We start from the raw sequence: 23,532 nt of genomic DNA, 5'->3' as shown, positions 1-23,532 counted from the left end.
ATCTTCGTTCGTTCAGTATCAAAGTAGATACCCAACATGGTGCACCATGAGAAGGTGAGGATTGGACATTAGGTCAGAAGCCTTGGTCGGTTCTCCGCATTCCTTTAAAGGCTATGTGGAAGTCTCCTCTCTCAGTTATACAGCTTTGACCCTTAAGCACCCCCTTATCAGATGTTATATACCAAATTCTTGACATGTACCTTCCAGGTGTGTAAAGGATATGATAGTAATACAGGAAAAAATTATATCATTACTAACTTCTATTCTCAATTTTTCTCCAATTCAGTCTGTTATCTGTTACCTTATCAGATGTTATATTTCTCTCTTCTAAGGTACTTTTTACTGTATCACTCCATCTATATCTTGGTCTTATCCTGGATCTTTTTCCTGCCAATCTGGCAAAGTTTTGCTAATCATTCCTCTCCCATTCTGTTTAAGTGACCATTAGCTCTGTTGGCATATTGCTGGATGCTTTCAATGTCAAGTTCTTTCCTGATATCCTCATTTATAATATTATATTGCTATTAATGTCATCTGTTCATGCCCCTAATCTTTCTCACAGATCCATAAACTAAAATTGGTTTGAACACTGTCTTGTATACAACTAATTTTGTTTTTTGACTAATTTTTCTCTGATTCCATATAAATTTATTCATTTGACTTCCTACTATACCAGCTTTATTGATTCTATTGTCTATTTCCATATTTAATTTATCATCTTCACTAAAAATCGTGCCTGAGTAGCTGAAATCTTTTACTTGTTCTATATCTTCTCCATTCAAAATGCAGTCAATAATTTCAAATGCTTCTGCCTATTTTCATTGTCTTTGACTTGTTAATTGCTGACCTTTATACCAAATCTATTACAACAGTTATTCAATTTAGTCAGGGAATCTTGCAGACTTTTACTGGATTTATTTAAAAGTATAACATTATCTGCATAAAGTAAAGAGCTGTGATTAACATCTCCAGTTTTGATATCAAGTTTATTACCACTTTCCTTCTTCCTTAACACCAGATTTAACATCAAATCATCTCCTTGTACTTCCTTCATTTCTAACTGCTGACTTTCAACTCAAATAAAGACTAAGTATTGCTTGATATAATGCTCCATTGACACTATACAACTGTAGCGTTTTGAATAGCTTTCCTCTTGTGGCACCTTGGTATATGTCTTTTTCAGTTCTACAAAACTTAAATACAGATCTTTGTTATATTCCAATGATTACTCAACTATTTGTCGTAATGTGAAAATCTGATCCTGATGGCCTCTGTTTGGCTGAAATCCAGCTTGCTGTTCATTAAGCTTCCCTTCCACAATCCTTCTCAACCATTTGCATAATTCAGAAGGCCTGAACAGAGAGACAAATTACAGATGATTGGAGTAGAGCTCTCATAGTACCCATATATAAAAAGAGAAATAAAACTGAACGTGAGAATTACAGAGGTATTTCCCTACTGAGTATTCCTGGTAAGAGTTATACAAGCAGTACAGCCACTGTAAGACTTTTATACCTCAAAACTTGAGCATTTATGGTCGAATATTATCCCCACTGCCTTTTCACATTTCAGGCTTTTGATAGCTTTTTCTACTTCAAGTATGAACGTGTATTCCTGGTTGCATGCAAGATCAGTGTTTTTTTACACTGTGCTGTTACTGGTTGTTTCATTTAGCAATTTTTTAAAGTAATTACTCCATACTTCAAGGATATCTTTTTCTCCTGTTTTAATGTCACCTTTATCATCTCTAATTCCTTTTACAGCACTCTTTCCTCCATTTCTGAGCTTCAACAACCTCCAGAATATCTTCCCACCTTCTTGATATTTATTTTCTATGTTCTTACCAAATTCTTCCCATGACTTTTGTTTAGCTAGTTTTACACAGTGTTTAGCTTTCTTACATTTGTCGCTGTATTCTCTAAGAGTACAAGCTGACTTATTTGCCAAGAACTTTTGATATGCTTTCTTCTTTTCCTTCACTGCCTCTTTAACTTCCTTTGTCCACCATGGAGTTCTGATTTTTCTGTCCTTGCAGACAACCTCACCACATTCCGTCTGAATCAATCAACGAATGTTTTTTTCAGGGCTTGCCACTGAATCTCCAACGTTTGGTTCCTGTTCTCAAACCATTTCATTTTTTCTTGAATAATGTTTGTGTATTGTAGTCTACAGTTCACATCTGAGAGCTGGTCAACTTTTATTTGCTTTAAAACTCTCTTACATGTTATTCTTTTCAATATGACATTCAGTTTTAAACTGCTAAGACTAAATGGTGACCACTTCCAATTTCAAATCCTCTGTACACTCTAGTGTCCTGGACCAGTGAAAAAACATTACAAGCAACAATAACATAATTAATGAGACTTTTTTTTTATTCCTTGGCTCTTCTCTTCATGTGAATTTGTGCACATTTTTATGTTTTAACATGATGTTAGTAATAACAAGTCCATTCTCTGAGCAGAAATCCAACAGGTATTTGCCATTATTATTAGCTTTGCTCTTTTCTCTAAATTTACCCAAAATATTTTGGTATGTGTGACAATCATTTCCTACTGTGCTTTTTAAATCCCCAACAAGGACCAACTTTTCCTTTTTCATGTTCAGTTGCTTTCTATAATGCTTCAAAAGATTCATCCACTTCTACATTACTAGAACCTTCTGTGGGAGCATAGGCACAAATTGCCCATAGCTCTACTTGATAATGCCATTCAAGATTAGCCTCTGTGAACTGTAGACTACAATACCTCATATGTAGTGTTGAATGCTATAGCTACTCCTTCTTTTCCCTGATTGTTATTTCCTGAATATAGCATTTGTATTTATTGCTCAGAAAGATCACCAGTTTTTGTCTTTTTATTTTTTTGATTCAGTCACTCCTATTATGTCGATCTGGTATTTATCCAATTCCTCAGCTAGCTCCATTTATTTACAGTTCAGGCTTCTTCTTATGTTGATATTACCTATCTTGAATTTTAGATAGGTAATATCAATGATGTTGGGTTGGGATGTGTTTCAGGACTTGAACCAGTATCTGAATTTCACTGTTCGTCCTGGTTCCCTGGTGAAAACAATGGGGGGTCTTGTTTAACTGGGTGATGGCCCTGCCCAACATGAAATTCGTCATGTAGTACCATCATTTTAAATTGTGGTTTAAGCCATTAAGAATACAATTTGGTTGGCTAAATCCCAAAATGCCAGCCCATCTTTGTTTATTCAATATCCAGGTAGATACCTAACAGGGTGCACTGCGAGAAGGTGAGAATTGGACAGTAGGTCAGAAGACCCTGGTCAGTTCTCCGTATTCCTTTAAAGACTATGTGGAGGTTTCTTCTCAGTCATACAGCTTATATCATTAATATATGTAGGATGTGTTTGTGTACTAAGCAACAATAACCCAAGTATAGAACCATGTTGTGCTTCATTGGTCACCCCACTTCTCTTAGACACACCAGCTGCATGTGTTATCCTCTGATACCTGTCAAGCATTCCGCTATCTATATTACAAACCTATTTGTGACATAAGGCAAATATCCAAAGGTTGATTCACATTGGGTGAATGTCCAGTGTGAATCTTATCAGATGCTTTGGAAAGATACAAAACTGTTATGGGATAACCATTTATTTCCACTTATCCAACTGTGTAGTTACTCTTCTATTACTTGTTCTCATTTTATAATGCAAGACCTCCTTTAACAAAACCCTGCTGTCATGTATTGGAGATTGAGGTGTGCTATATACCCACCTCAGGATATGGACCTTAATTATTCTCTCTTCTACCATAGTGATCACTCCAGATTGACCCATTTATTTATTGCTCCGAAAGATGACCAGTTTTGTCTTTTTTTGTTTCAGCCACTCTATTATGTATCTTGTACTTATCCAATTCCTCAGCTTACTCCATTTATTTACAGTTGAGGCTTCTTCTTATGTTAATATTACCTATCTTGAATTTTAGTGATGTTGAGTAGGACATGCAGAATGAGAGATGAAGATAGAACTGTGTGACCACAAATTGTTTTTACATGTGAAAATGTGGAAAAAGTGTGTCGCTTAGTTTGGTTCAACAGATGATTAAATGTGGGTTAAAGGCAGGCAAATTTATACAGAGGAAACAGTGAGCTAAAGTTTGACAGATGATTTGGGAATCAGAAAATTTTATGCAAAGATGGCTCTATGAATTTTGAGCAAAGGTACAAAAGGTACAATATGTGGGTTTCTTGCTAAGAAATCATTTACACAATTGGACCATCCTCCATATTCACTGAACTTAGCCCCTTGCAGCTTTTGCCTTTTCCAAAAACTGAAGAAATCCTTGAAAGGATATACATTTTTACAAGAATTCCAGAAGATGAGTTCCAGAAATGCTTTGAACAATGACAGCATCGTCTAACTAAATGCATAGTTACTCAAGGGAATGACTTTGAAGTTGACAGCTGCTAGTACTGTACAGGTAAGCAAATATAGTTTTTGCTCATATATTCTGAAAATTTGTCATGCATTTATTTCAAAATATTCAAGAAATATACAGTATACTACTCACTTGGCCAACCAAGGTTTCCCATTGGTGTAATAGTGTTAATTCTTTTCTGAAAACATTATATAGTCATTGAAACAGGGGAAAATGATTAATAAGAAAATAAAAACAATGATCAAGAAGTGAATTTTTCTGTTTGTGTTACTGAAATCAATTTTGGTGATTCTAGTGTATTTTTAAATGTGTAATCCAAATCTGCAGTGCAGAAATATTATTATTATTATTACGAGACACCTCCAAGGAGTCCAAAGACTCATCAAGGAAGGGCACCTACTCTACTACTCTGTCTCCACAACTCAATCCACGAACCACAATGAACTGCAACTATACCAACACCAGACAATCATAAGCATCCATGCTCACGCTTGGATTCAAATCCACAACATTTTAGCTGGAGAGCAGATATGCTAACCACTCAGCCAACCAGGCAAGCTAATTTCCACCACAAATTAGTCAATAATAATAATAAACGTTTAAATTATTGTAACTTAATTGATCTTTGTGGCTGTAACTGAAGTCATGAGGCAAAAATTCAAAAATGAGTGGATGAATGAAAGCATTTGGTTAACCGTAATCTGAACTTGTCTTACTTCAAGGAATGGTATAACACAAAACATGTCTGAGTTCTAATTTGTGCTCACATGTATTTTAAATGTCTTTTTGTCATGTTTAACGGTTGATGGCTGAAAAAGGATCAGAGTGGTTTTTGTATGGTTTGGTTACAGGTAGAAATATATCACTTGCACAGTAAGGCTTGCACACTTTCGTTACATTGGATGTGAAACATGGACAAGATGAAAATATTATTACATATCTTGTAATAATATTTGGATATTATTATAAGATATGTTTGGACTGAATGGATTTATGGAAACTAATTGATATTTTGGGATGCCAATGATTTGTACAAAACTTAAAAACCAGCTTTGTTACATAATATTAATAACAAGAAGCCTTTCTTTCTTTTTACACATGTAATGAGTGAGGAGGATACTTTAACTTATCTCCCTGTTGATCAAAGTGATAAGATACTTGGAGTATTTGTGAGAGTTTAAAGTAACTGCATTACTGATGGGTATACAATGAGGATTTACAAAACATTGCTGTTTTTGTACTTATACAGGAGGGCAATAAGTGAAACATTATGTTAAAGAATGAAATTCTCAAAATATCTCCCCCAAATGCATGTTTAATTGATTCATCTAATACTACTTATCTTACATTTCATTACATAGTTCCATTCCATTAGATTTAATTGTGTATTTTTAGTATATTATTGTAATAAAATATAAAATAAAATAATTTCAGAAATATTATTAGTTTTTACTAATAAATATGGTGCCAAAAACTTGTAACAAGGCAGTGACTAAAGATAAAGTTGTTGCTACTGAGGAGAGCGTTTGTCCTGAACAAAAGCACCTGCAGTGATGATGATAATTTATCTGAGGATATGTTGACATTAGAAATAGCTCGGTTAAAAGAAATTATTAGGAAATCAGACCGGGGAATTGGAAAAGATGGAAAAAGTTTGTCTAAACTTCGACAGGATAAGAAAAAGGATGAGAACAAGAACGGGCAGGAAAATACTGAACACGGAAATCAAAATATTAATAACAACAAGGTAAATGAGGTAATATGGTATGGTGACTCAATTTTAAAATTGGCACTTGCCGAGGGAGTCACCACTTCTAGTTTCCCGGGAGCGAAAATTAAAAATATGACAAACGTAATTGAAAACCAAAGAAGAAATATAAATGAAATGGTAGTGTTGGTAGGTACTAATAATTTAAGTGGTGACAAACATAGTATGAGAGAAGATATGAAAGGTCTGTTGGAAGAAGCGAGAAAGAAATGTGAAAGGGTAAAAAATTGTAGGATTACTACCTAGATATGATAGTACTGAGTTAAGAAGGAGGACGATGATAGCAAATGATTTCACGTGCAGGCTATGTAGAAGATATGGATGTGAGTTTTTAGATGTATGGGATGTATTTGATGGTAGAAAGGATTTGTATAAAAATGATGGCCTGCACTTGAATTCATTTGGCATCAGAAACCTGGAAAAATTACAGGTAATTCTCGTATAACGCGGATGTTAGTTTCCACAGAAATGCAGCATTATATAAATCACTTTATGCAAGACTCAGATCACATAGAAAAAGTAGAGTTATGTTCCGAAATCGTTTTTTTTAATGATATAAACAACAATGGCATATCCAACAAAATATATTTTTATTCAATTCAGGTAATTCAAGAAAACATAAACTATGAAACAAAATACATAGTATACCTTATAAAAATACAATTGTGTGTAAACATCATTGCACATAATGCATAAATATTTTAGGCAAAATAAAATAAAGTGCATAATTTAATCGTCATCGCTGTCTTCAAAACGAACCTTTCGTAGATGTTCTTTATTTATGACTGGCCGGACATCGTCATCACTTGAAATCTCTTGGATATCATTTGTATAATTCTCATTGCATACTTTGGTTGGTTTAGTTATCAAGAAGTCAGTAATAAGACCTTGCTTACCACTATGCTGAAAATTTTTATTAAGTTCATAATATGGAGCTAAACAAATATCCAACTGTCTTGTGAATTTTCCAGAGCACTCCATTGACTGATCATTCTCCATAAAATACTTCCTAACTTTCTTGCAAGTCCAATCCTTCTGCTAATTTCTTTAAACTGAATTCTTTAACAGACTCATCACAATCAAAATCTTTGGCAGATTTTCTCAGTCTTTGATTCAACATCATCTATTAATTGTACCAGTTCCTTCTCATTTAAATCTGTTTCCCCATCAATTAATTTTGTTTTCAACCGTATCAAAAGCCTTCTAAGTGGCCATTACTATAAAAATAAAATTTTTACATAAAAAAAAGCATTTCATATTGCATGTAACTCACCAGAAAATAAAGTGCTCAAGTGTGTCCTCAGCTTGAGGACACACTTATGCTTTTTATGCCCTTTCCTGGCAGAAAACGAAGACAACATTCAACAATAAATACTTTATATGGTAAACAATTGGCATATGTGCCTGCTAAAGGATATTTCTCTTCATATAAATTCGCTACTTATAGCTACATGTGCGATATTGGCAGACGCAAATTTAATGAAGATAAAATTATTTGGTTTTTAAGTAGTGCGGTGAAAATTATATGAAAAGATAAAGGGTTACTATCCTTTATCCTGTGTTTTTATTGTAGACCGTGTTTTTATTGAAACTGTGTTGTATACTTGCCTCGTTGAACAAGGGTTACTACAATTTGTAGACCACATTTATAAGTACCGCATTATACGGGGGTTACCTGTACTTCTTGGTATGAGACCCCAATACAGAGATTCAAGGAAACTAGATCAAGGGAGGAATGGGAAAAATGTGTGTGAAAGTTCAACTATGGTATATAAACGTTATAAAGTTAAGAATCTCTTTGAACATGGTTATGTATGTGGCGAAGGAGTAGAAAAATATGCTTTAGGTCCAGACCATTTAAGTATGTCTGGGGAGAGAAAAGAGAAAATTCTAGAACAAGGCCAAATAGATTGCATATCTAATTATAAGAATAGGCTAGTTCGTAATTTATTATGTCTATACACAAATGCCAGGAGCATTAGAAACAAAGGGGGTTGAGTTTGTTGCTTTATTGAATATGATGTGGCCTAAGATTGTTGGTATTAGTGAAACCAGGCTATCAGAATCAGATATGGTAAGTGGGATCGAGTGTAACAGATATACTATTTTTAGGAATGACAGAAGAGATAGGAGGAGGAGGAGTGCTACTAATGATATCAGATGACCTAAGTCCAGTTAGGGTAGAAATACAAGAAAACAATGATGGTAACCATGTCCCATGTAGCGATGAGTTTGAGTCTATATGGTGTGAAGTGGGGGTTAACAGAATGAAATATATATGGTGGGTGTTGCTACAGACCTGGTGACTCAGTTGTAGGGGATGAAGAAATGCATCACCAATTTAGCCTTATGGGTATCAAGCAAATGATCATTATGGGTAACTTTAATTTTCCAAACATTGATTGGGTAGAAGAGAAATCTCATGATAAGAAAGAAGAGGAATTTATTGAATTGTTGCGAGACAACTTTCTCAAGCAGCATGTGAAAGAAGGAACTCGAGGTCAAAGAGTGTTGGATTTGTTCGTAGTGTCAGAAGAGATCTCTGTCAAGAATGTGGCTATTCCACCAATTGGTGACAGTGATCATGTTGTTCTTTTTTGGGAAGTATCTACTTGTATTGAAGCTCCGATTAAAACAGGCTAAATGCTGAACTACAAAGCTGGAAATTATGATCAACTTGGAAGAATACCATCTTTGGTCCCATGGTATCAGTTACTGCATGGAAAAAATGTTAACAATGCATGGGAATCTTTGAAAAAGTGCTTAAATGAGGCAGTATCTGAATGTATCCCTGGTGTTCGAAGAATAAATAGGTTGGGAGTAAAATGGATGTGCAGCCTTATTAAGCAAGAGATCCACAAGAAGATGATGTGGAAAAGAATATCGTGAGAATAAGAGTGAGAGGAGTTATCAAATATATAAAGCTCAGGCCAGAAAAGTAACGAGTATCATGAGAAAAGCTAAAACAGAGTATGAAAAAAAATTGGCCATGTAAGCTAAAGGCATTCCAAAAGAATTTTATATAGTTATTCATTCATTCTTTCTTTTTGCCACAAGCAAAAGAAAGAATGAATGTGGAAGAATAACTTTATTGAATGCAGATGGTATATGAGTGTCGGAAGCATTGTTTAGTTAATGAGTGCTCACTTTGCTAAGATATATCAACCAGGTGTATGTGGCATGGTGCACAGTGCTACTGCTACGTTGGATGAAGAGTTAGAGGTTCATGAAAATGAGGTTGAAGAGCTCTTGCATAACCTGGATAAGAATTTGTCAATAGGGACAGATGGAATATCAGTCTGTTTGTTAAAGGAATGTTCAGCTGAATTGGCTAGGCCTTTCACACACTTGAGTCTCAGCTCAGGAATGATACCACAGGAATGGAAGGAATGTATGATAGTTCCATTGCACAAGGGTGGTGCAAAAACTGATGTTCTAACTACCGACCTATTAGTTTCTCTGGTGTGGTAGTGAAGATTTTAGAGAAGTTAGTAAGAACTCACATACAGGAATGGTTAGACAAGCATTCTATATTTTGCAGGGAACAGCATGGGTTTACTAAAGGAGGGTCATGTTTTAGCAATTTGTTCATATTTTATAACAATGTTATGGCCGAGTTGGATAAAAGGAATAGATACACTATGATAATGTTGGATTTTTCTAAGGCATTTGATAGGATACCACTGTTGCATAAACTGGAGAATATGGGATTGGAATATAATTTATTGACTTGGATTAGGGGATGGTTGACAGACAGATATCAAAAATTTTTATACAGTGGCTGTGAATCTGCCAGATTTAAGGTAACCAGTGGTGTACCTCAGGGTTCAGTCCTTGGGCCATTATTGTTCAATCTATACATTAATGACATCAAGCAGGGTCTATCATCAGATTTGCAATTGTTTGCTGATGATGTGAAGATAGGCAGGGCAATCAGGGATGCTACTGATATTCAGCAATTACAAATGATTTGAATAGACTGGAAACCTGGACAAACGAAAATGGCACCCAGTTTAATGTTAGTAAGCATAAAGTTATGCACTTTGACGTGATTAGAGTTTCATTGGCATATTATATTAGCGGGGTTATGCTACAAGAAACTGCAGAGGCAATGGATCTTGGTGTATTTGTAGGTAAGAATTTAAAGTTCAAAGGGGTCACATAGCAAAAGCTGCAAATACAAGTCAGAGGATAATTGCTATGTTGAAGCGAACCTTGACATGTAAGGATAAGGAAGTCATTTTTGCCTCTTTATAAGTCTTTGATACCACACCTGGATTACTGTGTGCAGATTTGGTCTCCCGAGTTCCAAGGGGATAAAGAAGCTGTGGAAAGGGTACAAAGAAGAGTTGCAAAGATTATATCCGGATTATGGGATTTAGATTATGGGGACAGATTGCGAGTATGTAGATTGCAGACTGGTTGACAGAAGAAAGAGGGATGATATGATAGAGGTCTATAAACTTTTGAATGAGTGTTATAGCATTTCAAATGATGAAATTTTTCATTATATGTAAGGCGGTGAAAGAACACGGGGGCATCCATGGAAGTTAAGGTTGTTCACAGTCAAGAAAGGGGTAAGAGCTAGGTTTTTCTCCCAGAGAGTAGTGAGTGAGTGGAATAATTTGCCCTTAGGGGTAGTGAGTGCATCTAGTGTAAATGAATTTAAGGGAAGGTATGATAGCTGGGTTGGGTAATTTACAGCCTCACTCGATGAGTCCTTGACTCCCTGGTCTCAGATAATGATAATAATAATAATTGCAAAATTTCCAAAAATTTCAGAAATTAAATTTAAGTAAGGCATATTTGTCAAAACTCAAATTACTTAAATATTACAATTTAAAAAATTTGAAAAGAATCACACTAATTATAACTAAAAGTCTGGAAAATGTTAGAGATATATTGATATTGTAGTAAACAGTTTTTAAGCAAAAAAGAAAAAAAAAGCATTATTAAGAACTAGCTGATGAATTTGTATAATGAAATACCATGAAATTTGAGCATGAATGTCACCAGATAATCTAGTTACTGTTGTTGACAAGCATTCTGAAAACAGTTTCACTAGGTAGATAGATGTTTTTTTCATTTATTATTATTATTATTTGTTTATTTTTTTTTTTGTAAATGATAGTAACACATTCATGTTCTTGAATTTTTAGCTTTTTATAGAGTAAATATAAAGATAAATATAAAAAGCTTTTTGATGATAATGAGATTTTTATTTTTTTAATTCAAGTTTGCTCTTTACTTTATGCAGATGATATTATTCTGAATAAATCCAGTAAAATTTGCAAGATTGCTTGACTAAATTGAATGTTGTAATAAATTTGGTGTGAAAATCAGCAATAAAAAGAGACAATGAAAATAGGCAGAGGCATTGAAAACATCATCTGTATCTATCCTGTTTGGTGAACCTATAGAACAAGTAAAACTCAGATATTTAGGCATAATTTTTAGTGAAGATGATAAATTAAATATGGAAATAGACAACAGAATTAGTAATGCTGGTATGGTAGGAAGTCAGCTGAATAAATTTTTATGGAATAAGAAAGAAATTAGTCGAAACACTAAATTAGCTGTATGGTGTTCAAGCCAATTTTGACTTATGAATCTGAGAGCTGGGTTAGAACAAAACACTTGATCAAAGATTTGAGACCTCTAATATAAGTGTTCTGAGAAAGATTAGTGGGTGAACAGATGGCATCACTGTCAGTATCACATTAAAAATGAGGATGTTAGATAATAACTTGCCATTGTTAGCATTCAGGAATGTGTTAGTAGAGCTAATCTCAGGTGGTGTGGTGAGTTAAACAGAATGGGAAAAGAAAGATTAGCAAAACAAATGTTCTTTGCCAAGTTTGCAGGGAAAATACCCAGAGCAAGACCAAGATATAGATCGATTGATAGAAAAAAGTGCCTTAAAAGACAGAAATATAAGATCTGATAATATTAGGACCTTCGCAGATAACAGATTAATTTGGAGAAAAATTGTTGGTTAGAAGTTAATTATGGTGTAAATTTTCCTGTACATCTCCCCCGAGGGTACAGGAATTTGATGATGATAATAATTCAACAGTATTTAGCTGTTGGATCCTACTTCTTCTCAATTTATACTTTGGATCCGACATGTTAGTCACTACGATGTTCTTAAACAAAAAATAGTTGCCAGTTGATTTCTAATACAAATATAGAGAAAATTAGTATATCTCAATATCTGAATTAGTTCAAGAATTGAAGAAAAATCAACCCTCAACAATTTCTCCTTAATATGTTATTAATATATATATACTGGCTGAATATATTTAACTTACTCAATTTACCCACTTTGGTTCGAATATTTTATGAATGGTGCAGTAAAAGAGATTCAGGCAAAATACAACTTTTGATTAACAAAAGGGTCAAAGCTGTATAACTGAGAGGAGACCTCCACATAGCCTTTAAAGGAATGCGGAGAACCGACCAGGGCTTCTGACCTAATGTCCAATCCTCACCTTCTCGTGGTGCACCCTGTTGGGTATCTACTTTGATACTGAACGAACGAGGATGGACTGGCAATTTGGGATTTAGCCGACCAAATTGTATTCTTATTGGTTAAACCACAATAAAAAATGATGGTACAACATGACAAAATTTCATGCCGGCTGGGGCGTCGCCCGGTTAAACAAGGCCCCCGTTGTTTTCGCCAGGGAACCAGGGCGAACAGCGAAAAGTCAGCTACTGGAACAAATCTGAAAACAAACCCCAACTCAACATCACCAGAGTTAAAGATCGGTACTATCAACGTAAGAAGCCTGAATGGCAAAGAAATGGAGCTAGCTGAGGAATTAGATAAGTACCAGATCGACATAATAGGGGTGACTGAAACAAAAAAGACCAAAACTGGTGAGATCTTTCTGAGCAATAAATACAAAATGTTATATTCAGGCAATGACAATCAAGGAAAAGAAGGAGTAGCCATAGTATTCAACACAAAATACGAGGCTAATCTTCTTGAATGGCAGTCAGTCTCAAGTAGAGTAATGTGGGCAAATATGAGAATGGGGAACTGGACAATGAGACTTATTTGTGCCTATGGTCCCACAGAAGTTTCCACTAAGGTAGAAGTGGAGGAATTTTTTGAGGCTTTAGAAAAAGCAACTGACACATTGAAAAAGGAAAAGTTGGTCCTTGTTGGAAATCTAAATAGTAGAATAGGAAATGATTGTGAGACATACAAAAATATTTTGGGAAAATTTGGAGAAAAGAGCAAAGCTAATAATAATGGCAAATATCTGTTGGATTTCTGCTCAGGACATGGACTGGTTATTACTAACACCATGTTCCAACATAAAAATGTGCACAAATTCACATGGAGAGAAGAGGCTAGGAATAAGAAAAGTCTCATTGACTATGTTATTGTTGATAGTGATGTTTTCTCCCTGGTGCAGGACACCAGAGTGTACAGAGGATTTGAAATTGGAAGTGATCACTATTTAGTCTTGAGCAGGATAAAATTGAATTTCATATTGAAAAGAATAACATGTAAGAAAGTTTTAAAGCGAATAAAAGTTGAGCAGCTCTCAGATGTGAACTGTAGACTAAAATACACAAAGATTATTGAAGAAAAAATGAAATAGTATGAGAACAGGAATCAAACCTTGGAGATTCAGTGGCAAACTCTGAAGAAAACATTGATTGATTCTGCCAGAGAGGCATGTGGTGAGGTTATCTGTAAGGATAAAAAAATCAGAACTCTCTGGTGGACACAGGAAGTTAAAGAGGCAGTGAAGGAAAAGAAGAAAGCATATCAAAAGTTCCTGGCAAATAAGTCAGCTTTTACTCTTACAGAATACAGAGACAAATGTAAGAAAGCTAAACAGTGTGTAAAACTAGCTAAACAAAAGTCATGGGAGGACTTTGGCAAGAATATAGAAAATAAATATCAAGAAGGTGGCAAAATATTCTGGAGGTTGTTGAAGAAGCTTAGGAATGGAGGAAAGAGTGCTGTAAAAGGAATTAGAGATGATAAAGGTGAAATGAAAACAGGAGAAAAAGATATCCTTGAAGTATGGAGTAATTACTTTGAAAAACTTCTAAATGAAACAAGCAGTGATGACAGCACAGTGATAAAAAACACTGACCAGGCATGCAGTCAGGAATACATATCCATACTTGAAGTAGAAAAAGCCATCAAAGGCTTGAAATGTGGAAAGGCAGCAGGAGTAGATGATATTCGACCAAAAATGCTGAAGTATGGTGGTATAAGAGTCTTACAGTGGCTGCACTGCATAGTTCAGAAAGCCTGGACAGAGGGACGAATTCCCGATGATTGGAGTAGAGCTCTCATAGTACCCATATATAAAAAGGGAAATAAAACTGAATGTGAGAATTACAGAGGTATTTCCCTACTGAGTGTTCCTGGCAAGATCTATGCAAGTATACTTGAGAAACGGTTGAGAAGAATTGTGGAAGAAAAGCTTGGTGAAGAACAAGCTGGATTCAGGCCAAATAGAGGCTGTCAGGATCAGATCTTCACTTTACGACAAATAGTCGAGAAAGCATGGGAATATAACAAAAATCTGTATTTAAGTTTTGTCGATTTGGAAAAGGCATATGACAAGGTGCCAAGAGAGAAGCTATTCAATACGCTGCAGTTATGTGGTGTCAATGGGGCATTATATCAAGCAATACTTAGTCTTTATTTTAGTTATGAGTCAGCAGTTAGAATTGAAGGAAGTACAGGAAGATGGTTTAATGTTAAATCTGGTGTGAGACAAGGATGTACATTATCCCCTCTGTTATTCATTATCTATATGGATCACATTATGAAGGAATGTGGTATTAAACCTGATATCAAAATTGGAGATGTTAATGTCAGCTCTTTGCTTTATGCGGATGATGTTATACTTCTAAATAAATCCGCTACAAGTCTGCAAGATTCTCTGACTAAATTGAATAGCTGTTGTAATAGATATGGTATGAAGGTCAGCAATAAAAAGACAAAGACAATGAAAATAGGCAGAATCATTGAAAATGTCAACTGTGTTGTGAATGGAGAACCTGTGGAACAAGTAAAACATTTCAGCTATTTAGGCACAATTTTTACTGAAGATGGTAAACTAAATATAGAAATAGACAGAATCAGCAAAGCTGGTATCGTGGGAAGTCAATTGAATAAATTCATATGGAATAAGAAAGAAATTAGTCGGAACACTAAATTAGCTGTATACAAGACTGTGTTCAAACCAATTTTAACTTATGGATCTGAGAGCTGGGTCAGAAGTAAAACACTTGACCAAAGACTAGAGACCGCAGATATGAGAGTCCTGAGAAAGATTAGAGGCGTGAACAGTTGGCATCAATGGCAATATCATATTAAAAATGAGAATATTAGGAAAGAACTTGACGTTGTCAGCATCCAGGAATGCGTTAGCAGAGCTAATCTCAGGTGGTATGGTCACTTAAATAGAATGGGAGAGGAAAGATTAGCAAAACAAGTGTTCTCTGCCAGGTTGGCAGGAAAACGACCCAGAGGAAGACCAAGATATAGGTGGATTGATACGGTACAAAGTGCCTTAGACGAAAGAAATATAAGATCTGATAATGTTGGAGTCTTGACAAGTAACAGACTGATTTGGAGGAAAATTGTAGATAGGAAGTTAGTAATGATGTAATTTTTTCATGTAGTACTGTCATATCCTGTACACCCCTTGAGGGTACATGGCAGGAATTTGATGATGATGATGAACATTTAATTTTAGAATCACAAATTTTACACTTAAGTTTAAATCAGTAATTAAGATATCACAAACATTTTAACTTCTCTGATAAATTCAATCATACAAATCAGACGACGGTAAATCTGTTATCTCTATAACACAGTCTTCTCACAATTCCTTAAGTTCCAAATATAACAAAAATTGCAGTAATACCTCTTCACAAACAAACACTTTTAAATTTACACTTTAGCTAACTTCCGCAATAGTTACTGTTAGTATAAGGAAATTCTAGGATGAAACTCTTGCATTTCTCTGTATAGGAATATTAACGGTTGGAATAATCTTACCGATAATCTTCTTTCTTCATAAACTTACACACAAACATTTCTTTATAACTGTAAACACTTTAAGCAGTATACGGCACTCATTAAAACAAATCTTCTAAACAATAACTGAATTAATCATCAGTCACAATGCACATAAACAAACATTCTTGCATGAAATACTACTGATCACTTATGAATTAAGGAAATACACAATAATTCCTTAACTTGAGGTTTGATATACACAGCTGTTCATTCTTCCTGCATTCATTTAATTCTTTAGGCAATATATTTCTAAGCACAGCTAACGGTAAACTTCAACTTTACAGCCTTTACTACTCGCTAATAACTCTGTACTTTGCTTCAAGGTTCTGTATGTCCTTGAAAGGTCGGCCCTGAAATTGAATGTCAACTCAAATATCGCTAGTCTATTTAGTAGTCACTCAGCTGTCTTCCATAGCTATAATTGTTATTCTACAATTTATTAGCTAACCGCCTCTTAACTAGTAGACTTTATTAGCTGCTTGAGTGACTTGCCAACTCGCTATTATTGCACTGTGATTCCCAAATGCTCTGATTCCAATCTAATGTCAATCCTCTCGTTTCTCTCTCTCTTAATTCCTATATAATTTCAGCGTTCATCGCTTATATATCCGTTCTTCCTGCCTAAATTATTCTCGTGATTTCTTTCTAAAACTCTTTTCAATAAACTTTCTCCTCACGTGGTGTTCCAAAACATGCTCGCTCACTTACATACGTATACATGACAACCAAACAAAATATAATAAAATTGAGGTATTGCATAATGCTAAACTTCTACAAATAGGAATAAATAAAGAATATTTACATTTCAATTAATGCACAGTTAAATTATCAAATACAAGTTCTTATAATATTAATATAGTAATGAATAAAATAGCTTAATAATATTTAATACAGTCTTTTCATTATTAATACTTATATCCTTGATTAATTAATTAAATATTAGATAAAATTAAAGGTAGTTATATGAATATTAAATTATAAACAAGTGAATTACATTAAATAATATTTACAAGTTTAGCCTATGTGATGGAAGATCATGTTGGATTCTGAAGCAAATAATAATTACTCCAATCTAGGATGAAACTCTCGCATTTCTCTGTATAGGAATATTAACGGTTGGAATAATCTTACCGATAATCTTCTTTCTTCATAAACTTACACACAAACATTTCTTTATAACTGTAAACACTTTAAGCAGTATACGGCACTCATTAAAACAAATCTTCTCCAATCTCTATATTATCAGAATCCAACATAGCCATTATGTTTTGCATTATTATATCATCTCTGTTTTGATCCTAGTTACAAAATCTTTGTTGTATTATCTGATAACGTTTCAACTCTGAAATCAAAATTGTTATTTTTTCTCATATATTCATCTTTTGCATTATTTTTCATTTTTTATTAATTTCATAGTCATGCTTTATAAACTTTAATAATTGCATTGATCAAAATTTTTATATATTTTGTAATGTATTGTATTGTACTTACTTGTAATAGTTTTATTAATTCATTCTAATTTCCCCCCTCAGACTAAAAGTCAACACTGCCAACATGAAAGTAGACCTTTTTATCAATGGAGAGCTCTTAGACCCAATGGATGACAAAAAATTAATTTCCCAGTTACCATTGAGGGATAAAATGGTTAGTAATATACTTTATTTTTCTAGAAGTAATTACAAATCTAATTCACGTAGTTCATGGCCATAATTATTTGCTTGTTAATAACATAACCATAATCTGCAATTAAATGGTTGAGAGAACAACTATACATTGTTAGCAAAATAAATCAAACTGTAGAGAATGCTAGGGTTTCTTAAGGGTCAGAGCTGGATAACTGGGAAGAGATCTCCATGTAGCCTTTTAAGGAATGTGAGCAGGGCTTTTGATCTGATTTCCAATACTCACCTTCTTGTGGCATACCCTGTTAGGTATCTACCTGGATACTGAATGAATGAGGATGGGTTAGCAATTTGAGATTTAGCTGACCAAATTGTATTCTTACTGGCATTAAATAATAATACAATTGATGGTACAACATGAGAGAATTTCATTCTGCCTAATGCGCTGCCTGGTTAAACATGGACCCCGTTGTTTTTGTCAGGGAACCTGGGTGAAAAGTCGGCTACTCAAACAAATTTCAACTCAACATCAGTAGCATTCAGTTATCAATGGAAAAAGAAATGGAACTAGCATAAAAATTGGATAAGTATCAGATCATGATAGGTGTTCCAGGAAGGGGTAGATCTTTCTGAGTAACAAATACAAGATGTTATATTCACACAATAATAATCGGGGGGGGGGGGAGAAGCAGATATATTATTCAACAATAAATATAAAGAAGCAGGCAACATCAAGTAGAGTGATGTGTGCAAATATCAGAATGTGGAACTGGATAATGAGACTGATTTGTGCCTATGGTTCTACAGAAGATTCTAATTAAGGAAGAGTTCAAGAAATTTTTTGAGGCATTAGAGAAGGCAGCTGACACAATGGAAAAAGGAAAAGTTGGTCCTTGTTGAAGCTCTAAACATCAGAGTAGGAAATGATTACCAGACATATAGAAAATTAGGGAAAATTTTGAGAAAAGAGCAAAGCTAATAATAATAATGGTTCCTGTTGGATTTCTCTTCAGGACATAGACTATACTCCAACATAAAAATGCAAACAAATTCACATGGAAAAAAGATGCAAGAAATAAGAAAAGTCTCTTTGACTTGTTATTATTAAAAGTGATGTTTTTCCCATTAGTTCAGGACACGAGAGTGTACAGAGGATTTGAAATTGGAAGTGATCACTATTTAATTTTGAGCAGGACAAAAATGAATTTCTTATTGAAAAGAATAATGTATATGAAAGTTTTAAAGCAAATCAAAGTTGAGCAGCTTTCAAGAAATAGTGAAAGAGTTTGAAAACAAGAACCACACTTTGGGGATTCATTGGTTAGTCCTAAAGAGAACATTGATTGATTCAGCTAGAGAGGCATGTGGTGAGTTTGTTTGCAAAAATAGAAAAATCACAACTCCATTGTTGTTGTTAGGAAATTAATGATGATGTGAACTTTTTGTGTAGTAGTATTATATTAATATCCTGTAAGCCTCCTGTGGGTACATGTCAGAAATTTGATGATAATAAACTGTAGAGATTAGACATTGAGAAATACTGAAGAAGGAATAGTATTAAACAAAATTATAGAATAATCTAATGAATTATTATATCTAAAATCATCTAAAAATGCAGAATAAGAAATTGGGGAGGAGGGAGAGTAGGAAGACAGGCAAAAATTGTTCCAAAAGAAAACCACAATGAGCAATTAAATTTTATCACATAAATATGGATTATCCAAAAAATAAAATAATAATAATGGTGCTGTTGATTATTTCATATTGTTAAGGTATTCGGAAAGGGATGACTGTTGTTGCACTCGTGTTCAATAGTGTACTTGATGTTGGTGTATAAGGAGTTTATTTTGTCCAAAAAATAAAAATTTCAGTTTTTAAATAAAATTTCAAGTTTACTATTGAATGTGAGTCCAACAACAGTTTTCCTTTTCTTGGATACCTTAATAATCTGTAACTCATTGTCGTCATCTGAGCAATTTAGGTATAGGCTTTTTATGTCCTGTTCCTGCTTTGCAGATGAAGTTGGTCTTTCCATCTTAGTCTTGGACGTCTGCAGTCTCTTCTTCCTGTAGGTTTATATTTATATGCTAGTTTGGGAATCCTATTGTTATTCATCATTTCTATGTGGTGTAGCCAATTTTGCTGATATTTTTCTATTTCTTGTGCAATGTCCACCACCATCACAAAAGGCATGTTTTATCAAGAATCATGTTCAGAATGCTCGTGCAATTTGTTCTTTGGATTCCCTTCTGTTAGTAGACTTCAATAAAGCAAGAATCACATTGGCATCTAATGGGTATAATGAAACTTACCATCCAGGAAAGAATCAATGATTATCATTCTACAGCAGAGTACAATCTGATGTTAAAAGCATTTCCATACCCTAGCTTAAAGAGACTTTTGAACAAATAGCATTAATTTTTTGCAAATATATTCTATACACTACTCTCCTACTATCACGGAAGTTACCTTCATTCCTGCCATCTACCAAGGATCAGTTTGCCACTTCTGTCCTTATCTGGTGGTTATCAAGTGCCTTGTTCCTGGAATCTTTGAGATTTTGGAAAGACTAGATATTCTGCTAAGATCAGAGTCCAAGAACACCAAGACTTCATAAGATTTTTAGAATCAGAGGGTTCCTTCTTAGCTTCTCATGCCATAGACACTAGACACAGTGTTCATTGGAATCAAACCAAGATTTTACATCACATTAGATTTAAAATTGATCATCTATTCCTTGAAATTTGCAAAGACCTCTGTCATCACCCTCAATCTCAATCAATCAGATGGCATGCCTGTCTCAAAGTTTTGATAAGTAAGCATCATAAACTATTCACTTTTTTTAACTTTCAATTACAGAAATATACTTGATTCCTTGGAACTGTAATAGCGCTTTCTCCTTTTCGGTGAGCTGTGACTTAGACCTGAGAAAGTATACTCATTCAAGGATCATGAGAAAGTATACTCGTTCTTGTGTTTCATAATTTGAATGTTGTTACTAACCTTTTGTATTCTTCCTGAATGATTCTTGTGTTACAGTCTGAAATATATAGGAGTTAATATTAAATTCTAATTTCCCTTTCATGTATAAACTGTTTATGTATATTACTATTTACCACACATTTTCATGAAACATCTAGAAACTGGCTTCCCTTCACTAATTTTACAGACCAAGCTGAAAATGTATCGGAATCATTTGCTGTCATTCTCGATCTAATGGAAATGTTCACCTGCCAACAATAACACCAGATAATCTTCCACCACTCTGGACTTTTTCTTAATCAGCCCTCCCTCCATATACACTGTAAATATTAATTCTTATGTTGGCAACTCCATCAACAACCTTACCTGTATCTCCTTTTTGATAGATCGAGCTCCATTCGTCCTCTTAACCTATTGCTCTACAACAGACCAGTGGAATGACCTTTGGGATATTTTTGCACTTCTCTTCCGTGTCTGATTATTTATTGCTTCCATTCTCCAGATCCAAATACCTGCTTTCTGACTCAATAACCGAAACAATCCTTACTGGATTAGGGGTCTTTGTTCCCTATAACACCACAAATTCCTGACCTCTATCCTGTTGGATAGAGGTTTATTCTCTAAAAAATGTGGATTTGCTATCCAATAAAAATAAGGGCACATATTCAGTAGTACCTTACTGCTACATTATAGCCTGAAACAAGTGCAAAATAAAATAGAAAATCTAAAGCATACTTCACAAGGATCAAAATAATAAGCTTGCCTCTTATGCAACTGGCAGTTAGGTCTTCTGGTCACCCACTTGTGCATAATGTCTGTCCCTGCTTGATTATATACCTCTCTGTGATCTCTCTCTCTCTAATGATATCATGCTTTTGGGGACCACCCAAGGGTAATGCAGATTTCTTGGCATCAGTTTTTTTTGTCAAACTCTTTTATAGACAACTAAGGCTGATCACTGCATGCCTTCTCTGATCTTTCACTGGAAGGACATCAGAAAAATCCCCATTTATCTTTATGATAATAAGTCTCCTTCCTCTACATATGTTGTATCTCCCAGGTTATGCTCAGAACTCATGCTGTAGAATTAACATCCTTTATTGCCTATGTAAACTGTCATACCCATCTGGCATCTACCCAACAGCATGCAAGCAAAATTTTATTTTTATTTCCCTTTCTACAAACAAGCCTTTATGCAGCAATAGCCCTCAAACTATTGCTGCATTATCCTCATCTCGCTGCTTCCAACAGGGATGGAGACCCATCATTAATTGGTGATCCCCGATATGGATTCTGCCATTCTTGTTGTATAGCAGACCGTCTTACCCACCTTTGGACACAGACCATGAAAAGATTTGGAGAAACTTGTGGTCACTGTTATTTCCAAGGTATTTAGCCATATCTGTCATCAAGGACTTCTCACCCAAACTACCAATTTTGTGGTTGGATTGCCAAATGCCTCTCTGGTCATTCATTGCTGTTGTGGTGGACAGCTTTCTGTCATCATATTTTTTATCGATGCTGGAGTATCCAGGCTTCTTCATCCTCTTCCATCTTCCATCAGTAACTTCTAACTTCAAATCCTATTAATAGTTTTGCTAATGACAGTATTGTCCATTCTTCTTCCTTCACAAAACCTTCTAGTCCTGAAATGATTCAGGCTTCAATTACATCGGCCAAACTTCAAGGAGCCTTGAAATTAGGCAAAAAAAACACATAGGTGACATCAATAATAACAGAGAAGAAAAATTGGGGTTAGCTTTTCATTTCTCAAGAACGAACCATACCATAGAGTGGGATATTGACCATACCATAAAGTGCAAGTATTGACCTGTGTTGGTTGGTTTGCGATAGACATATCAGCCTTGCAGTCTATCGCAAACCAGCCAACACAGGTCGATACTTGCACTTCTCATCTTTGCACCACATTTCTAAAAAACTAAGCATCGTAGTCTATCGCAAACCAGCCAACACAGGTCGATACTTGCACTTCACATCTTTGCACCACGTTTCTCAAAAACTAAGCATCGTACACATGCTAAAAAATAGGGCCTCTCACATCACTACAGATGATAAAGATCTCAAAGATGAACCTATTCCACATAACAAAAACCCTGATAGACATTGGTTATCCAAAAAAATGGATCCATAAGCTACTTTTCTACGATCCTTCAGAACAACAATCTGAGGAAATACGTTACAAATCCACCATCACCATTCCTTATGCTGGGACAGTTTCTAAAAAGATTGCTCCACTCGTCAAGCCATATGAAATATGAGTGGCTTTTAAAAACCTTTAAAGACTATCAGCCATTTTTGAAGATCACCGAAAGACAGTCATGCCTTGTTCAAATATGCCGATGTCTATAACGTCCCCTGTTCATGTGGATTAAATTACATTGGTCAGACCTTCAGAAGTTTGGAAATTAGAAAAAAGAACACGTAAGAGATGTAAACAATAACAGAGAAGACCATTCTTGGTTAGCCTTAATTTCTCAAGGACAAACCACACCATCGAATGGGACAAAAGCTCCATGCTGTATTTAGAGGAAGATTTCCACTCCCAATACATAAAACAAGCCATAACAGTCATCCGTTCTAAACACAATCTCAATAGAAACCAAGGATTAATTCTAGCTGATATTTGGAAGTCCCTCATAAGATCATTAAGCATGCCAGAGTTAAA

General features: G+C 34.8%; 1 protein-coding gene across 4 annotated transcripts in view; it reads left to right on the top strand.

The window, feature by feature from the left end:
* faf (ubiquitin carboxyl-terminal hydrolase-like faf) overlaps positions 1–23,532 on the top strand; it is a 1,099,079-nt gene that overhangs the window by 376,744 nt on the left and 698,803 nt on the right. For all 4 annotated transcript variants that reach the window (XM_090401226.1, XM_090401227.1, XM_090401224.1 and 1 more), the window contains one exon: positions 17,775–17,886. In XM_090401226.1, the coding sequence (XP_090257352.1) occupies positions 17,775–17,886 (112 nt within the window). The remainder of the gene's footprint in view (positions 1–17,774; positions 17,887–23,532) is intronic.

Source organism: Typopeltis vanoorti, chromosome 12, assembly GCF_054136105.1.
Source record: "Typopeltis vanoorti isolate ZY-2024b chromosome 12, IOZ_Tvanoo_1.0, whole genome shotgun sequence".
Lineage (NCBI taxonomy): Eukaryota > Metazoa > Arthropoda > Arachnida > Uropygi > Thelyphonidae > Typopeltis > Typopeltis vanoorti.
Note: the sequence above shows the minus strand (reverse complement) of the source record. Positions and strands in the feature narration are given on the sequence as shown.